The following is a 20011-nucleotide window of genomic DNA, read 5'->3' as shown; positions in this document are numbered from 1 at the left end:
CCTGCTGGTCTATAAACATCACGAGAGCATGGGCAGTGTCTGAACATTCATCACCACCCATAATGCCTAATATCTGCAACACCAGAGGCGCTCTATGAACATCTATTAAATATATACGTGATAGTGGTGTCCCTAGAATCCAGCTCTGTGAATGCCAGTCTAGTACCGAGAGGGGAAGAATTCACTTCTCCTAAACCTACTGCAGTGACCATCCTGCTGAGGCAAAGAGCCTGTTTCGCATGTTGAACCGCTATCTCCTTACTCACTGCTCTCTTATGTATTTTGGTACTGCAGGTTTGCAGGATTAAATGTGGAACTGCCTCATATCTGACAGAAATATCCTCAACACATGAGCCACTGGGATGCACTGATATTCTGATGCAGAATTGCTTTATATTTTTAAAAAGACTTCCTGCTGCAACATTGATTCTGATCATGGGAAGAGACTGAGAATTTATGCAAAATAAGATGAGTTTTCCTTTATGATAGATTTTCACACAGTGGGAAGAAAATAGCACCTTTTGGCGAAAACAGGGCTTTCCATTTGTCTCACATAAGAAGTGTGCATGAGTGCAGGTCTGACACAGCTATCTGCACATTTAGGCACAGCCACAGGGCAGTGGATACAGTAGTGGCACGAAGGACAGTCTAAACAAGCAAGGTATCCAGGCTGGGCTAACGTCAGTGTTGGGGATGCAGTGCTGACTTTCCTGTTTTATGAGATGAGTCACGATAAGCAAGTCTCTAAGCCTCAGTTTTCTCATCTGTAAAATTGGAATAATAATTGTTTCTACCTCACTGAGTTGTAGGTAGAATTGTATTATATTAGATCATGCTGTGCTTACAAGTCATAAACACCACATAAGTGTTACCTAGAGAAAGGAAACTGAGAGAAAGGGATATAGGTGGACTAATACACAAGTGAGTGTCTCCAAGGACAATGTCTGGTGTGTTCTGGATAGAAGGGTCTGTAAGCTTGAAGCCAGGAAGAGAGGACAGAAAATGAGAAGTGCAAAGGAAGATTTCCTTTACTCCCCCTCTCCCCTACAAGAGGGGGCTCACCAAACAGCTGAGGCCCCCAGACACTTCTGAGCCCTAGGTCCCATAAAGAAGGAAAGCAAAGAGTGCTATTTTAAACACTAAGGCATTTAACTGACAACACCATTAAGGATCTCAGCAGCTGAGCAGCAGGGCATGAACACAAAGAGCTGGCCCCATCTCAATCCAATCACGATGAACACGGTGAAGATATCAGGGATTAGCTGCCTGCAGAAGACATTCATGGGCTTCCCATGCCCAAGCATCTCTGGCTCCACACAACTTTCTGTTCATAGAGTTTCTTGGTGTACAACTCCAGTGATAAAAGAGTTTCCAACGTGCAAGAGGAAAAAGAATGTTAACTTTGTTCATTATCATAGATACTCCCAGGCATAGTCTATGCCATTGTGGGCTTTTCACTTATAACAGGACTAACAAAGGTGGCTCTTAGGAAGCTCTTACCACACATTACCCACAGGGCTAAAGATTTAATACATATCATTTCATTTCATTCTCATAAACCCTATAGATAGTTGCTACCCTAATAACACTGTAATGGATGCTTAACAGATGAGCAACAGCAAAGCCTAAGCCCTTGTGGCTGTAAGGGTCAGCATCGAGGCAACAAGCACATACCACACTCACACTCAGGCTCCAGGCCGTTGAACAAGCCCCCTACCAACCCAGCACACCCGGCAAAGAGCTGCTGAGGAGGCCTGGGGTCAAATGCAGGACTGTCTGCAAGTCTCCCCTGTTTGCCCAAAATGGTGAAGCCCCACCTGCATTCCCTCAGCAGAGCAATCCCTTTCTTATTTTGAGGGACCTATGGTATAACAGTTCTTAACTATTTTCCCCACTGGAACACATCTGACTGTCAGCCCAGGCTGCAACATTCACAACTGTCATTTCCAGAGTGCTGAAGATGGTCCCTCCCTCCCAATCAAAATACAGATCAGAAAGGAAGTGCCTACGTGTGATGTTAGCATGGGAATGACCTTCAATTTCCTCTAAGTTATCAAACAGGAAAAGAATAATAAATTGCCTACAAACTCTGACTCTCTGCTATTTACTGTGACATTTCACAGATGTCGACAAGACACCAGGTTGGAAAACAAAACAAAACACTGTTACACATCATTTCTACTTCTACGTTCCTTTATTGCTCTAGTCCCTCATTTTAGAATTCTTCTAGCCTACACTCAGCAAGGAGAGCAAACCAGTGAATCCTGAAGTAAATCAACCCTGAATATTCATTAGGATGGATGCAGAAGCTGAAGCTCCAACACTTTGGGCCATCTGATGCGAAGAGCTAACATATTGGAAAAGACCTTAATGTTCAGAAAGATTAAGGCAGGAGGAGAAGGGGGCAATAGAGGATGAGACGGTTGGATGACGTCACCAACTCAATGGACACAAGTCTGAGCAAACTCCAGGAGAGAGTGAAAGACAGGGAAGCCTGGCTTGCTGCCCTTCATGGGGTCACAAACTGTTGGACACAACTGAGAGATCGAACAACAACAAAGCCTAGAATCAGCTTCTACCAATTGCCAGCCTCCTGCCTGATTTATGGGCTTCCCTGGTAGCTCAGCTGGTAAAGAAATCTGCTTGCAATGCAGGAGACTCTGGTTCCATTCCTGGGTTGGGAAGATCTCCACAAGAAGGGATAGGCTACCCACTACAGTATTCTTACGCTTCCTTGGTGGCTCAGCTGGTAAAGAATTTGCCTGCAATGTGGGAAACCTGGGTTCAATCCCTGGGTTGGGAAGATCCCATGGAGAAGGGAACAACTACCCACTCCAGTATTCTGACCTGGAGAATTTAATGGACTGTATAGTCCATGAGGTCACAAAGAGTTGGAGACAAGTGAGTGACTTCACTTTATCCTGATTTCTATTATTCTGAAAGAAAAGACACTAAAAAATAAAAACATACTAAAAGATCCTTAGAGTAATATTATCATATTAGACATACATGTAAGACTATTATCTTCGAAAGGAACCCCATCCCCCAAAATAAAGTTCAAACAGAAATAGAACTAAGAAATCAAAACCAGAAAAAAATCAGCAGTCTGTTCATGATAACCTACAGTAGAGCAGGACTAAAGTACTCATGGAGTAAAGCAGGACTCAGTTCAAGAAACATCTGTGGAAAATTTTTTCTATTCCACTCCCTCTGCTAAGTTCCAAAGGACATAAAGAAAGCACAGCCTCTGCCTCCAAGTCCCCTCTCTCCAAGGGAAAGGAAACCACTACACCAGGGGACAGAGAAGGACAGGTGACTCTTCTGGAGAAAAAGGCTGAGGCCAGAGGGCAAGACCAGGCTCCAAGAAGCTAAGATGTCAGGAAAGGGTAAGCCTACCTCTGCATGAGGAGAGCAGGCGTGGGAGAGGGAAGGGTCCAGTTCAGTTCAACTCAGTCACTCTGTTGTGTCCTGCTCTTTGTGACCCCATGGACTGCAGCACACCAGGTTTTCTGGTCCATCACCAACTCCCACAGCTTGCTCAAACTCATGTCCATTGAGTCTGTGATGACATCTAACCATCTCATCCTATGTCGTCCCCTTCTCCTGCCTTCAACCTTTCCCAGCATCAGGGTCTTTTCCAATGACTCAGTTATTTGCATCAGATAGTCAAAGTATTGGAGCTTCAGCTTCAGCATCAGTCCTTCCAATGAATATTCAGGACTGATTTCCTTTGGGATAGAATGGCTTGATCTCCTTGCAGTCCAAGGGACTCTCAAGAATCTTCTTCAACACCACAATTCACCCATGGTGGATTCATGTTGATGTGTGGCAAAACCAATAAATATTGTAAAGTAATTAGCCTCCAATTAAAATAAATAAATTTATATTAAAATAAAAAAAAAAAAAAACACAATTCAAAAGCATCAATTCTCGGCGCTCAGCTTCTTATGGTCCAACTCTCACATCCAAACATGACTACTGGAAAAACCATAGCTTTGACTAGACAGACCTTTATCAGCAAAGTTATGTCTCTGCTTTATAATACTCTATCTAGGTTGGTCATAGCTTTTCTTTCAAAGAGGAAGCATCCTTTAACTTCATGGCTCCAGTCACAATCTGCAGTGATTTTGGAGCCCAAGAAAAAAAAATCTGTCACTCTTTCCACTGTTTCCCCATCTGTTTGCCATGAAGTGATGGGACCAGATGCCATGACCTTCAGTTTTTGGATGTGAGTCTTAAACCAGTTTTTTCACTCTCTTCAAGAGGTTCTTTAGTTCTTTGTTGCTTTCTACCATAAGGGTAGTATCATCTGCATATTTGAGGTTAATGATATTTCTGCTGGCAATCTTGATTCCAGCTTGTGCTTCATCCAGCCTGGCATTTCACATGATGTAATTTATATGTATGCTAAATAAGCAGGATAACAATATACAGTCTTGACACACTCCTTCCCCAATTTGGAACCAGTCCGTTGTTCCATGTTTGGTTCTAACTGTTGCTTCTTGACTTGTGTACAGATTTCTCAGGAAGCAAGTAAGGTGGCCTTGTATACCCATCTCTTGAAGCATTTGCCACAGTTTGTTGTGATCCACATAGTCAAAGGCTTTAGCATAGTTAATAAATCAGAAGTAAATGTTCTCTTGGAGTTCTCTTGCTTTTTCTATGATCCAGAGCATGTTGGCAATTTGATCTCCGGTTCCTCTGCCTTTTCTAAATCCAGCTTAAATGTCTGGAAGTTCTTGGTTCACGTACTGCTGAATCCTCGCCTGGAGAATTTTCAGCATTACTTTGCTAGTATGTGAGATGAGTGCAATTGTGTGGTAGTTTGAACAAGTTTTGGCATTGTTTTTCTTTGGGATTGGAATGAAAACTGACCTTATCCAGTCCTGCGGCCACTGCTGAGTTTTCCAAATTTGCTGGCATATTGAGTGTAGCACTTTCATAGCATCAACTTATAGCATTAGAAGTAGCTCAGCTGGAATTTCATCACCTCCACTAGCTTTGTTCATAGTGATGCTTCCTAATGCCCACTTGACTTCACACTCCAGGATGTCTGGTTCTAGGTAAGTGATCACACCATCATGATGGCAGGGCCCAGAGGTAGGAATTCAAGAAGTCAAGTCCTGGTCTCATGAACCAGAGAAGGAAGAAAAGGGAGGCCAGTGAAAGACGGCAGGAACCAGCATCTGTTTGTGAATGTTTGCATTTCTTCCAACAAACACTGCTGAAGGAAAGGGCATGTGTGTGCCTGGCTTGGGCAGAGCCACATGGAAATTCCACCCCTCTCCCTCTGGGAGCAGGGAGCTAGAGATAGTTTGGAGTTAAGAAGTCAGTGTGTACCAATCAAGTGTCCCAAGGTCCAGGCGCTGTGCTGTGCCTATACCGTTACCTCCTCTAATGCCCAAGAAGACTGTTCACACCTTACAGATGGGGAGACAGGCTCAGAGCATGAAATGCTTTTCCCCAGTCCACTGAACAGGCACTCACAGAAGTTCAAAGCAAGTCCAAGCCTGCTACACTCCAGCGCCTCCTTGATGGTTCTGGAAAGAGCCTAGAGACAAACCAGGACAGGGATGATGGAGACTATACAGGTCAGTACCAGGGTGAAAGGGAACCAAACGGACAGGAAAGTGTTGCAGAGAGTCTTAGGTGGGAAGTATAAACACCTTCCCGTTTGCTTTTCAGGAAACCATCCACCAGCACCAAAAGTCATACATTTGAGTTTCACCCCATTTAACATGCTAGACCTGACTCTAGAACGGAGTGTGGGAGATTGGTTTTGGAATTCTCCACAGGAGGTTCTGGAGGATGGCAATCCTTACTTGCTGACTGCAACACACTGAGCAGTGGTGAGGTACTACAGCTAAAACGCTCAGTGCAGAGCATGCCTCTCAATAAGTAATCAGCTCATTCACTCCATTCGTTCATTCATTCATTCATTCAACAAGTGCAACATCTGTGTTGAACATAAGCCTAAAGAGAGGGCACAGTGAGCTAAAGGACATCCTTCTTTCACTAACACCACCTCTAAGATACCAGGGATTAGAGAGACTCCACCTACGTGTACACATGTACACATCTTCGCAGACCTGTTTGTGCTATGCACACACACACATAGTCAGAACTTTGAAGAAACTGCCAGAAGAACTTGAACTCAGCCACCACCCAAATGGTGAATTTTAAGACAGAGATAGTTATTCTGTGACATAAAAATATAATTTCCAAACCAGAAGAGAAAAACAATGAATACTTTCGAATGACAACTGTGGGGTTAGTTCAGTAGCATTATCTTCTGTTTATCTGGCCAAACACTCTTGTCATGCTTGCACTGATGACACAGGGTTGGGGACATTCATTTGGCCTGCAGGGGACTGCAGATACCAAAAGGCCACGTGATGGTGAATGTCCTTCTCTCGAATGAAGCAGTGTATGTAGTGTATGTCTGATGCTCTCATCATGACTCATGGCCACAGGACCATCGCATACAGTTGGTGCTGGAAACAGACGTAAAAGCAGGAGTCTAGCCTACTCCAAATGTTCAGCTCTGAATTCCAAGGAGAAAACAAACAATTTAGGAGTCCATATTTGTTTCTGACAGCCTGGAGTCACTTTCTCTCTTTCTCTCTCCCTCGCTCTCCCTCTTTCTCTCTCTCTCTCTCTCGCACACACACACACACACACACACACACACACACACACACACACAAGCAAAGGGAAAAGAAACAAAAAAGAAAGAAATTTTAAACATAGGTTTTTAAAAATGTTCATAAGCCTTCTTGCACATCAAATTTCTCCTAGAAAACATCTTAATGATTTCCGTGTAAACGAATCAGAAACATATGGATTAAATTTCCCTTAAAATATACACATGTAATTAAGGGGGAAAGTGCTTGGCAAAATGCATTTTGCATTTTATCAAACCCAACATCTGAAAAATAGGCTGAGACATCTGACAAATGCAAGCCCAGCAATGCTGCTCATCCCTATGGCAGCCCTGGACTCATGTCCACTAGGCGAGACCTTCCCCTTCCCTGGGCTTTTCAGAAGAACCTGCTGGATTGTAACAGACTAGCTGGTTTCTCAGGCTCTGCAGTGACAGTTATGGGTCTCCACTTTCCTGGACCTGTGCTCATTTTCAGGGGCCAGGGCCCCCATACAGGAGAGCTTACAGTCCACGATGACCTCACTGGGCAATCGCTTGGGATGTCTAGACAAGAAGAGCCCCGTCCTGCCATTCACACCTCACCCCACCTCTACCAGCCAACTCTCTCCCAGGCTCTCCAACACCAGTGGAGGAAAGGGAATCGAGATTGAGAGCTATTTCCAGCATCTTTTCTTCATCTGTGCAAGAACCACGTGAGAAGTTTTTCTAAATTGCTCCCTTCATTCATTTGCTCACCTGTAAATAAGTATTTATTGAGAACCTACTAGGTGCAAGGTACCATGCTGGGGCTGGAAAGTCACCAGAGAGGAATACAGAGAAGGTCCCTGCCCTGGTGGAGCTGATGCTCTTGCTGGAGGCTCATTCTCTGGGGCCTCAGATCCGAGGGCTTGCATCTTCACCATCCAGCCTGGGCTGCACACCATTCCTCTCCCTTAGGCCTTCTCCGAACCAAGCCCTGAACTCCTCCTCCTATCCTTTATTCCCTCTCCCTTGGAGTCTGAGCCTAGTATTCCTCCACAGACCTCTTCCCAGAAAAGCTCTCAACCATAGTTTACCTGTCCCACAGTTTCCACAAGCTTCTGATGACTTTCACAGCCTCTCACCACCTAGCCAGCCCTTTCAGACCCCATAGCCTAATGTTTCTGACTATTCCCCACCCCAAACCCAAAAGACACCACACTTTCTCACTGTTAGTGTTCCAGTCCCTCCACCTGCTGCCCCCCTCACCCCCACCCACACCTGCTCACTGTTTACTCCTTATGCTGGACACACTTCCCTCCCAACCATGCCCTGCCTGCCTAACTCCTTCCTCTCTACCTCTTCTCAGGGAGGCCCTTCTTGAAGCTGCAGGCCCCGGCCCGGCCCCTGCTACAAGTCACTGAGTATCATATCCTGCCTTGCATTTACCTGATCATGACTTGTTCAGCATCCATTTCTCCCCTTTGCTCAAGGAGCAGGGCCCACGTCTTTCTTAGTTGTGGACATATATCTAGAGCTCAGCACAGTCAACATTTGATGAATGAATGAAATAAGAAAAGAATGAATGAGTAGATGAGCAAATACTTACAGGCAATATTCTGCCTGTCCTCCCTGCTATGTCCCACTTTCTGACCCAAGAAGATGGCCAGAACCTTTGTATTCCTTGCATCAAGGATATGCAGGGCTGATATGCAAGTACTAGGTGAGTCAGCACCTCTCCCCAGCTCACGTGGGGACCTTAGCTCACTGGAGCATGATACTGGGTATCATGGAGAGAAGAGGAGGCCTGGCCAGGGAAGGGTCTGGGTTCTCATTACGGGAGCAGGGCCCAGGAAGAATCCAAGCTTCAGAAGGAAGGCTGGTGATGGGTCCAGGATTGGAGTTTCCCACCCTGGGCAAAAGTTCCCAGATCCCAAGGTGACTCAGAAGCAACTGAGTCCCAAAAACCTGTGAGAATAAGTTCCCATCCTCTTAGAGCTCATGCTCAGAGAGGAAGCCAAGTAAGGTGAACTCCTCATCAGAAAATCCAGGTCCACCTTGGCATGGATCTTCCTATCTATGGGACTTGGCCTCCATGATCTTTAGTTTCTTCCTCTGAAAGAGGGAGATGAGAAAATCATCTAACCTCCCTCACTGGGCTGCAGAGGGAAGAAAATGAGGCCAAGGTGGTAAAATGATACCAAAGTTTAAACCAACTAACTTCCAAATTCGCATTTTCCTATATTAAACCTAAAATTGCCGGGGGAAAAAAAATGTTACCATCTTTGCCTCTTTTCTGCTTGAGTTTAAACACTGACATGCTAGAGGATTCTTTCCCTCCCCTCTCCCCACCCAGCCAAATTATAGAATCTTTTGTGTATGACGTTATCCATGGGCACATTTTTAAGCCATCACCTTCTTTCTTCCACTTTTAGCATGTCTTTCCCCTGTCTTGATAGCATCATGATTACACCACAGTATGGGGAGGAAGGGGCCATAAAGCAAAATGGAATAAGAAAATGCAAGAATAAAATGAAAGTGTAAGTTGCTCAGTAGTGGCTGATTCTTTGCGTTCCCACAGACTATAGTCCTCAGACTCCTCTATCCATGGACTTCTCCAGGCAAGAATACTGGACTGGGTAGCCATTCCCATCTCAAGGGGATCTTCTTGACCCAGGGATCGAACCCATGTCTCCTGCATTGCAGGCAGATTCTTTACTATCTGAGTCACCAGGGAAATCCAAAAAAAAAGGAGAAAACCCCTCAAACAACACAGAATCATGGAAAGTGCCCAATCATGTTATTTAGCAAACACATGAGAAGATACAAGCAGACATTTAAAATCAAAATTTGGCCTATTTCCAGTTTTTGGATCACAATCACTTTAAAATAAAAATATTTGGAAGCCAAAGTATTGCCTTTTTCTTGGAGTACAAAATGAAGCAGGGCAAAGGCTAACAAAGTTTTGCCAAGAGAACACACTGGTCATAGCAAACACCCCATTCCAACAACACAAGATATGACTCTATACATGGACATCACCAGATAGTCAATACTGAAATTAGATTGATTATATTCTTTGCAGCAAAGATGGAGAAGTGCTATACAGTCAGCAAAAATAATACTGGGAGCTGACTGTGGCTCAGATCATGAACTCCTTTTAACTAAATTCAGGCTTAAATTGAAGAAATGAGGGAAAACCACTAGACTGTTCAGGTATGACCTAAATCAAATCCCTTATGATTATACAGTGCAAGTGAGAAATAGATTCACCAGATTAGATCTGATAGAGTGCCTGAAGAACTATGGACAGAGGTTTGTGACATTGTACAGGAGGCAGTGATCAAGATCATCCCCAAGAAAAAGCAATGCAAAAAGGCAAAATGGTTTGTCTGAGGAGGCCTCAAAAATACCTGAGAAAAGAGGAGAAATTAAAGGCAAAGGAGAAAAGCAAAGATCTGAATCTGAGTTCCAAAGAATAGCAAGGAGAGATAAGAAAGCCTTCCTCAGTGATCAATGCAAAGAAATAGAGAAAAACAACAGAATGGGAAAGACTAGAGATCTCTTCAAGAAAATTAGAGATACCAGGGCATATTTCACGCAGAGATGGGCACAATAAAGGACAGATATGCTATGGACCTAATAGAAGCAGAAGATGTTAAGAAAAGGTGACAAGACACAGAAGAACTATACAAGAAAGATCTTAATGACCCACAAAACCACAATGGTGTAATCACTGACCTAGAGCCACACATCCTGGAGTCCAAAGTCAAGTGGGCCTTAGGAAGCATCACTATGAACAAATCCTAGTGAAGGTGATGGAATTCCAGTTGAGCTATTTCAAATCCTAAAGATGCTGCTGCTAAAGTGCTACACTCAAGACGTCAGCAAATTTGGAAAACTCAGCAGCGGCCACAGGACTGGAAAAAGTCAGTTTTCATTCCAATGCCAAAGAATGTTCAAACTACTACACAATTGCACTCAACTCTCATGCTAGCAAAGTAATGCTGAAAATTCTCCAAGTGAGGATTCAACAGTACATGAACCGAGAACTTCCAGATGTTCAAGTTGGATTTAGAAAAGGCAGAGGAACCAGAGATCAAATTGCTATTGTGCATTGGATCATAGAAAAAGCAAGAGAATTCCAGGAGAACATCTACTTCTGATTTACTGACTATGCCAAAGCCTTTGACTATGTGGATCACAAGAAACTGTGGCAAATGCTTCAAGAGATGGGAATACCAGACCACCTTACCTGCCACCTGAGAAATCTGTATGCAGGTCAAGAAGCAACAGTTAGAACCAAACATGGAACAACAGACTGCTTCCAAATTGGGAAAGGAGTATGTCAAGGTTGTATACCATCACCCTGCTTATTTAACTTATATACAGAGTACAATATGAGAAATGCTGGGCTGGATGAACCACAAGCCAGAATCAAGATTGCCTGGAGAAATATCAATAACCTCAGGCACACAGATGACACCATCCTTATGGCAGAAAGTGAAGAACTAAAGAGCCTCTTGATGAAAGTGAAAGAGGAGAGTGAAAAAGCTGGCTTAAAGCTCAACATTCAAAAAACAAAGATCATGGCATCCGGTCCCATCACTTCATGGCAAATAGATGGGGAAACAATGGAAAGAGTGACAGACTTTATTTTCTTGGGCTCCAAAATCATTGCAGATGGTGACTGCAGCCATAGAATTAAAAGATGCTTGGCCTTAGAAGAAAAGTTATGACCAACCTAGATAGCATATTAAAAAGCAGAGACATCACTTTACCGAACAAGGTCCATCTAATTAAAGCTATGGTTTTTCCAGTAGTCATGTATGGATGTGAGAGTTGGACCATAAAGAAAGTTGAACACCGAAGAATTGATGCTTTTGAACTGTGGTGCTGGAGAAGACTCTTGAGAGTCCCTTGGATGGCAAGGAGATCAAACCAGTCAGTGCTAAAGAAAATCAATCCTGAATATTCAATGGAAGGACTGATGCTGAAGCTGAAGCTCCAATACTTTGGCCACCTGATGGGAAAAACTGACTCACTGGAAAAGACCCTGAGGCTGGGAAAGATTGAAGGCAGGAGGAGACGGGGGTGACAGATGATGAATGGTTGATGGCATCACCGATTCAATGGATATAACTTTGAGCAAGCTCCTGGAGTTGGTGATGGACAGCAAAGCCTGGTGTGCTGCAGTCCATGGGGTTGAAAAGAGTTGGACACAACTGAGTGACTGAACTTAACTGAACTTTGACCTATTTCCAGTTTTTGGATTTCAGCCACTTTAAAATAAAAATATTAGGGTGGGATGATTTGGGAGAATGGCATTGAAACGTGTATAATATCATATATGAAACAAATCACCAGTCCAGGTTTGATGCAGGATACAGGCTGCTTGGGGCTGGTGCACTGGGATGACCCAGAGGGATGGTATGGGGAGGGAGGTGGGAGGGGGGTTCAGGATGGGGAACACGTGTACACCCATGGCAGATTCAGGTTGATGTATGACAAAACCAATACAATATTGTAAAGTAATTAGCCTTAATCCCACTGTTGGGCATACACACCAAGGAAACCAGAAGTGAAAAAGACATGTGTACCCCCATGTTCATCGCAGCACTGTTTATAATAGCCAGGACATGGAAGCAACCTAGATGTCCATCAGCAGATGAATAGATAAGAAAGCTGTGGTACATATACACAATGGAGTATTACTCAGCCATTAAAAAGAATATATTTAAATCAGTTCTAATGAGGTGGATGAAACTGGAGCCTGTTATACAGAGTGAAGTAAGCCAGACAGAAAAACAGCAATACAGTATACTAACACATATATATGGAATTTAGAAAGACGGTAATGATAACCCTGTATGCGAGACAGCAAAAGAGACACAGATGTAAAGAACAGACTTTTGGACTCGGTGGGAGAGGGAGAGGGTGGGATGATTTGGGAGAATGGCACTGAAACATGTATACTATCATGTAAGAAACGAATCACTAGTCTCGGTTCGATACAGGATACAGGATGCTTGGGGCTGGTGCACTGGGATGACCCAGAGAGATAATACGGGGAGGGAGGTGGGAGGGGGCTTCAGGGTTGGAAACTCATGTACACCTGTGGTGGATTCATGTCAATGTATGGCAAAACCAATATAGTATTATAAAGTAAAAAATAAATAAATAAACAAAAATATTTGGGAGCTAGAGTATTGCCTTTTCCCTTTATAGACACCCTTGAGAAAAATGGCTCACAGACCTTCAGCCTAGACACTGGGGTGGCGTGTAGTCCAGAGAGGACACAGTTAATGAAAATGCTGGGTTCTGATCCTGCCTCTACCAGCTGGGGAACATGTGATCTTTTGTTACTCCCTCTTAGTTCCAATTCTTCCTCTCTCAATCATCACTGCTTACAAGAATCAAGCAAGCTAATATAGTGATAATCACAGTAGAAAGCACTGGCCTTCATCAGATAGACTCTCTTCCTGTGCTATTTGACTGCGACACCGTGACATGGGTCTTATTTCCCCTCCAGCACATGACAAGAGACAAGGTCAGTGGGCTAGCCACTACATGCCAACCTACACAAACATTATTCTTACCTCATTCATGATAATTCTACAAGGTCAGTACTGTTATGACACCCATTTAACAGCTAACGATGCTGAGGACTAGAGGAAAAGAGAAACTTGCCTAAGCTCAGGTACTGGGTGGCCTTCTAAATGTTAAATCATCACCACAACCCCGTAAGAAGGTCACTGAGATGATCACCTCTGGTTTCTGAATGTGGAAAATGAGACACAGCCATCTTATGCAGCCACAGACAAATGGGGTCAGCCATAGTGGCAGGTGGTCCTCACCAGGCTGGCTCTGGGTGTGGCTCTGGCCCGTGGCTGTCCTCTCACACAATCACTGTTTAAAACCTTATTCTCTAGCCTTCTGGGAGAGTCTGTGAGCCACCCAATGTCCTTTCAAAAAGCATCTTTTCCATGTAAGTCAGCCAGGGTATGTCTCTGCTGCTGGCAGATGCCATGAGAACATGGCAGCCTTGGGGGCATCCCCTCCCTCGCCTGTGGAGGAGACTCCACCATGTAGAGAGCACAGTGCTCAGGGAGAGGGAGGGCACCGGGCAGGCCAAATTAGCAAGGCCCCTGCCCTCAGAGAAGTCCACGTGCAAAAGGAAAACAACGCATGGAAATTACTTCTGGAACAAAGGACCAAAGTCACCTACCAAAGAGTGAAGGAATTAAAGAGTTTGTACAGAGCTGATTCTGAAGAACAAGCATTTGGAAAAGCAATAAAGGAGGAGGCAAGGATAATAGAAATGGAGTGAATAATAAGATATAATGGAGGAAAGAGAAAGGCACACTCAGTGAATGAATGGGGTTCTCAAGTGGGTAGACAGAGGTGAGAGGTGGGGATGAAGGGGTAGGTTACCAGCAGAGCATATTTCTTTCAAAGACACATATACAAACACACATACCCAGATACACACACACGTATATATTGTGCAATAGGTACGTATGTGTACACATACCTACATATGTGCTCATGTAAATTTTCTACCATTTCAGCCCAGAAATTACTTAAAAGAGTTCAGCTTTATCTGAATCCACTGTCAGATTATCCTCAGTTCTCACAGAAGCATCCTGTACCCTGCTTTACTCATAGAAGATATGGAGTTGTTCATGGCTTTGAAAGGCAAGGGCAGCTAGTCTCCAAAGATGTCTCGACAGATATAGCAAGACTAGTAGGCTGGAGATGCCAGAGGAGCCATTCAGCAAACATTGGCTGAAGAAGTTTCAGAAAGAAGCTGCTGCACATTTCTAAAGACTTCAGGAATACAGCTCTTTGAATTCTCGTGGCTTGTAGGTCAGTTTACTGTCATGTCAGCAGCTTTGAACCTGCACTTTCTATCAGTTCCTTCGAGAAAGGCACCTCCAGCACAGAGGTGAACAGTGGCCTGGCTGAACAGCCTGGTCACAAAAGGCCCAGCCCCAGAGGCGAAAAGAAGGCAGACCACAGAAAAGAGGTGGATTTCACCAGCAAGCTTCATCTAAGCCTAGAAGTTACGCCCAGGAACACAGCACACAGCAGCACATACACAAGTACTGAACCACTCTGCTCCGTGCACATGGGGGTTCAGGTTGCCAGGAGAGCATGGCCCCCTGTACTGGTTTCCTTCGGTGGGGCAAGATTTCTAACCCAAGAACATCTCAGCTAGTGACCTAGCTTTGAGCATGTGTTTTTTGTACATGTCATCAATAACTAGATCTTAGCTGGAGGGCACTCTAAACATGAAATACATTTCTGCAACATGAAAAGAAAAAAGACTATTTGGGGCTGGTTTGAATTAGGTAGAATGAGACAGGAATTTTCCCAAAGTCTCCTCCTCGCTTTCTTGGGCAGCTCACTCACTGCCTGGTGGAAACAAGACACAGGGGACTTTAGTCTATGACCCATAGCCTAGCTGGGGGACCACTGAATCTGAATGGTGGTGGTAGGCAGACACCATAAGGGCTGCTGAGGATGACTTTAAACAAAATTATATACCTCCATGACTCAAGAATCTGACTGTCTATCAGGATTCTGCCTAGCAAGCCCTACGGTCTGGATGATCAATGGCAGTGCTAGTCCCCGATGTGCTGTCACCATGGAAAGGTACAATTATTCCTTTAAGGCTCAAGGTGCAATTAAATATCTATAATGGTGCTAATAGTTCAAGCAACCTTCAAGCAGCTGCTGTATTTTAAAAGATCATTCTGAACTGTTCTACGTCTGGAGTTGCTCTGCAAAATCTGAACTTTTCCTCTTCCATTGAGAATGCATTTAATGCTGACAGGATGGTTCCCTTACAGCCTCACTGTACAAAAGGTGGTTTCCTTCTCAGCTGGCAGAATGCCTCTGAAGGATTAAACTCTACCTAACAAAGCTAAGCTCAATTCTCTAAGGCTTGCATTCTTAAGAATTTGCTCCCTGAGGAAGAGTCCAAAGTGAAGATTAGGTCACAGGATACAGTTCAATCCACAGCCCACTGAAGGCTACTTGGACTGACATCATTTTCTCCAAGAGAGAATGAAGACAAATGTGTGGCTGCTCACAGGAGCAAATGGTCAGGCCCCTCTTCAGAGCTTCCACTGTCCCGGCCTTTTAGTAACTGTGGCCAGTAGATGACACACAGTATCCTATGATCTCTTTACCTGTCTGGTCCCTAAGTTCACTGTGAACTTCTCAAGGAAGGGGCTGCATCTGGTTCACCACAGGGGCTCCATTAACCATCAGAATAATTAATGGGACTTCCCTGGTGTCACAGTGGATCAGAATTTGCCTGCCAGTGCAAGGGATAGGATTAGACCCCTGGTCTGGGAGGATTCCACACACCATGGAGAAACTAAACCTGTGAACCACAACTACTGAGCCCCTGTGCCACAACTGCTGAAGCCCGTGCACCCTAGAGCCTATGTTCCTCAACAAGAGAAGCCACCACAATGAGAAGCCCATGCACTGCAACAAAGACTGGGCCCTGCTCTCTGCAACTACAGAGAGCCCATGCATAGCAACAAAGACTCAGAGCAACCAAAAATAATAATAAATAAACAAATAAATAATTAAAAAAATTAATGGATAGGGTGCTGCCTCACAGAACATCAAGGATGGGTAACAGGTCAACTAGGAAAGGGAGATGTTAGATATCCAACCTCAAATGACAGGCATGAGAAGAATGCTTCAGAGATGCTGAGTGGGAAGTTCTTTAATCATTGACCACATTCTTTAAACAGTAACCTAAAACAATTTAGAAATGTATATTCATGTTATTTCCCAATAATAATGATGACAACTAAGATGCAATAGGCACTTTCTATGAGCAACAGCTGAGCTGAGACTGCTTAGGCATCATTTCATAGTCTCACAATAACCCCCCCAAAGGAGGCAGTAATCCCTGTTTTACAAAGAGGGAAACTGAGGCTCAGGGAGGCAAAGTTGCTTGCTGAGGATCACAGAGCCAGCAAGAGAAAGAGCAGGATCCAAGCCGTCTCTTGACCACTGCATTCCTGAGATACTGAAACCAGATCCCAATATTTCTGAAACATCAATGGGACATAACACAGTAGATTTTTACTTAAAAAATGCCATGACTTCCTGATTTATTTTGAGGGGAAGACAGTTCTTTGCTTAGGCTCCTCCTTCGTATGACAAAGCAGAGCAAACCCCTGCTCAGTAATGGTGATGATGAGGAGGGTGATATCCTCAGTTAACCCTTTTGGACACATCATGCGTTTCATCCCTATAATACCCCATGATGCAGACACAATTATCCATATCCTAGATACAAGCAAACTAAGGTCTAAAGAAAGGAAGTAGTCTCAGCCTTTCAAGGTCACAGCCCGTAAGTGTGGAACTCAAGGTCTAACCAGAGGTCATCTGTTGCCAAAGCCCAATCCTTGGCTACTATTATCCCAATTCAAAGGGGCAGATGAGAATTTTGGGAAAAGAACTCTAGAATCTATGAAAAAAACTAGATTTGAGGAACACAAGCCTGAAAATATGGAGCTTCATTAGGATTCATCCTGCTTTGTACTCTAAGTGAAAGTCATTCTGTCATGTCCAATTCTTTGCATACCCATAGACTATACAGTCCATGAAACTCTCCAGGCCAGAATACCAGAGTGGGTAGCCATTCCCTTCTCCAGGGGATCTTCCCGACACAGGAATTGAACCAGGGTGCCCAGCATTGCAGGCAAACCACAACTAATTCCATGGTAATACCAGGAGCTCCAGACCCTCAAAATCATCATATGGAAGGGAGGAAGACAAGAAAAAGCTCTGTACACTAGAGACTGCAGGTCCAATGTAGCTAACTGTTTTTGTAGCTTAAATGTTTTCTGAGAACACAGTCAATTTATATATTATCTACTGAATTACATATTACCTATGGTTGCTTTTGTGCCAAAACAGCAGAGCTGAGTAGTTGCAACAGAGGCTTTATGGCCTGCAAAGTCTAAGTAATTATTAATTATCTGGCCCTTTAAAAAAAAGTTTGCCAACCTATGGACTACCAGTTAAGAGGGCCTAACGCAACACAAACCAGAAAAATAGCAAGCTAGAGTCTCCAACCAGAAGAGGCACACACTTCACCTATACTGCCAATGCTTGAAACACTGGGCTTCTAATCACATTTTTCAAAAAAGCACACTATCCCAAACCAGCCACCCCTGCCCCTCACACCCTGCCCTCATCACCCTCTTAAAAGACCAGCAGCAGTAAGTCTTACCTTTGTTGTACATGTTCGTTGGCACTTGGACATCACTCAGACTGATGTTCACAGGCAGATTATTAAAATGGTCATTTGGGGCTAAGATGAATTCCTTCCCCAGCTCCAAAAAATTCCCGTCTTTGTCCCTTTCATTTATTAGCACAGCATTGAAGTATTCATACTGAAGGAGAAAGTAAAAAGAAAAAAAACACAACATGTGGCTTAGAGGAGAAGGCTGTGAACTCAGACCTGAGTATGGCTGACCATCCCCTACACTTGTGAATCTTAACTCTAGTCACATAATCTCTTTAAGCCTTTCACACCATCTATGGCTGTTTCTGCACTAGTGATATGATAGCACTAGATAAATATTTCCCAGTGTCATTAAGTACTTTTAAAAACAAGTTTAAGATGCTTCTCAGTACTTCCTTATATAAATACAGAGAAAACTGCACAAAAACATTTCAATTCTTTAAAGTTTGAAGACAGACTCTGCCCTTAATCAGCCTAACTTTAAGTAGAAGGAGACAGGAAAACAACAAAAATTAGGTAAATATATAATATGTTAGATAGTCATATTTGCTATTCTAAGTGCTTCCCTTATGTTAACTTATTCACTTCTCCTAACAACTCTAAGAACTAGGTTTTAAGAGTATTTTCAATTCACAAGTGAAGAAATTGAGGTAGAGAGAATTTCTGTATGTTGTCAAAAATTGTACCACTGAGAAGCAGAAACAGAATTAAAATATAGACAGTCTAATTCCAAAGACTGGGCATTTATCTGCAGCACAGTACTGCAAGATGGTGGATGGCAGGTGTGGTCATAACTATCAGATCAGCAATTTAAAACAAATGTAATTAATATGCTAAGGGAACTGCTGGAATAAGTAGAAAACAGGTAAGAAGAGATAGATAAGTAGAGAGACAAATATTCTAACAAACTAACAGAATGAAATGCTAGAAATCAAAAACACATAACAGAAATGAAGAATGCCGATGTCCCACTGCCAACCGAGACACAGTTGAGGAAATAATTCAGTGAGCCTGAAGCTATATCAGTAGAAACTTCTCAAACTGAAAAGCAAATTAAAAAAAAAAAAAGGAAAAAATAACAGAATCTTCGAAAACCATGGAACAATTACAAAAAGTGTAACAGATGTGTAATGGGAATACCAGAGGAGGAGAAAGAGAAAAAAAGAACAGAAGAAATATTTGAAGTAATATTTCCAAAATTAATGACAAACAACAAACCCAATCCAAGAAGTCCAGGAAACATCAAGCACATGAATATTAAAAACAAACAACAACAACAATAACAAAAAAAATTTCTATACCTAGACATGTCATATCCAAACTACAAAAACCAAGAAGAGAAACTACTAAAGAAAGCCAGAAAGGGGGAAAGCTGTACCTACAGAAGAACAAAGACAAGGATTAGATCAAGACTTCTGTTCAGAAAACAGAAAAGCAAGAAGAGAGTGGCATGAAATAGTATTTGAAGAAAGGCCTACCAACTTAGAATTTTGTATCAGCAAAATTATTCTTCAAAACTTAAAAATAAATAAAGACCTCTTCAGACAAATAAAAATTCAAGAAATTTTCTGCAAACAGACCTGCCTTGCAAAAAATGGTAAAAGCCCTTTAAAGGGACGGAAACTATATACATCAGAAACCCTGATCTACATAAAGAAAAGACTGTTTTACAGAAGAAATAAATAAAAGTAAAATATTTAATTTTCTTATTCTTAACTGACCTCTCAGATAATAGTTTGATTAAAATAATAATGGCAACAAATTACTGGATTATAAAAATTCATGGATAAGTGAAATGAATATCACAATGTTATGATGAATAGGAGGGAGATATTGGGACTATTCTATCATAATGTCCCATACCATCCATGAAGTGGTACAGGGTTATTTGACAGTGGACTTTTATTAGTTATAAATGTAAAATACAAGCTATATAACAACCTCTAAACCAATTTTTAAAAAGAAGTATAAATGCTTAGGAAGAAAAAACAATACTAATATTATACTAAAAATATGATATGCTCAATTAAAACCAGACAAGGCATAAAAAGGGTAGAAGACAAAGAAAAGGGCAATGAATAGAAAACAGTTACAAACATGGTACA

The 20011-nt window shown here is 42.9% G+C and overlaps 1 protein-coding gene across 1 annotated transcript in view; it reads right to left on the bottom strand.

Annotated features, from left to right (window-relative positions):
* The window catches only part of CACNA2D3 (calcium voltage-gated channel auxiliary subunit alpha2delta 3), an 877155-nt gene that overhangs the window by 463793 nt on the left and 393351 nt on the right, over positions 1-20011 (bottom strand). Inside the window, exon 5 of the mRNA XM_052639295.1 lies at positions 17892-18054. Coding sequence (XP_052495255.1) covers positions 17892-18054 — 163 coding nt within the window. The remainder of the gene's footprint in view (positions 1-17891; positions 18055-20011) is intronic.

This window comes from Budorcas taxicolor, chromosome 1 (assembly GCF_023091745.1).
Source record: "Budorcas taxicolor isolate Tak-1 chromosome 1, Takin1.1, whole genome shotgun sequence".
Classification (NCBI taxonomy): Eukaryota; Metazoa; Chordata; class Mammalia; order Artiodactyla; family Bovidae; genus Budorcas; species Budorcas taxicolor.
Note: the sequence above shows the minus strand (reverse complement) of the source record. Positions and strands in the feature narration are given on the sequence as shown.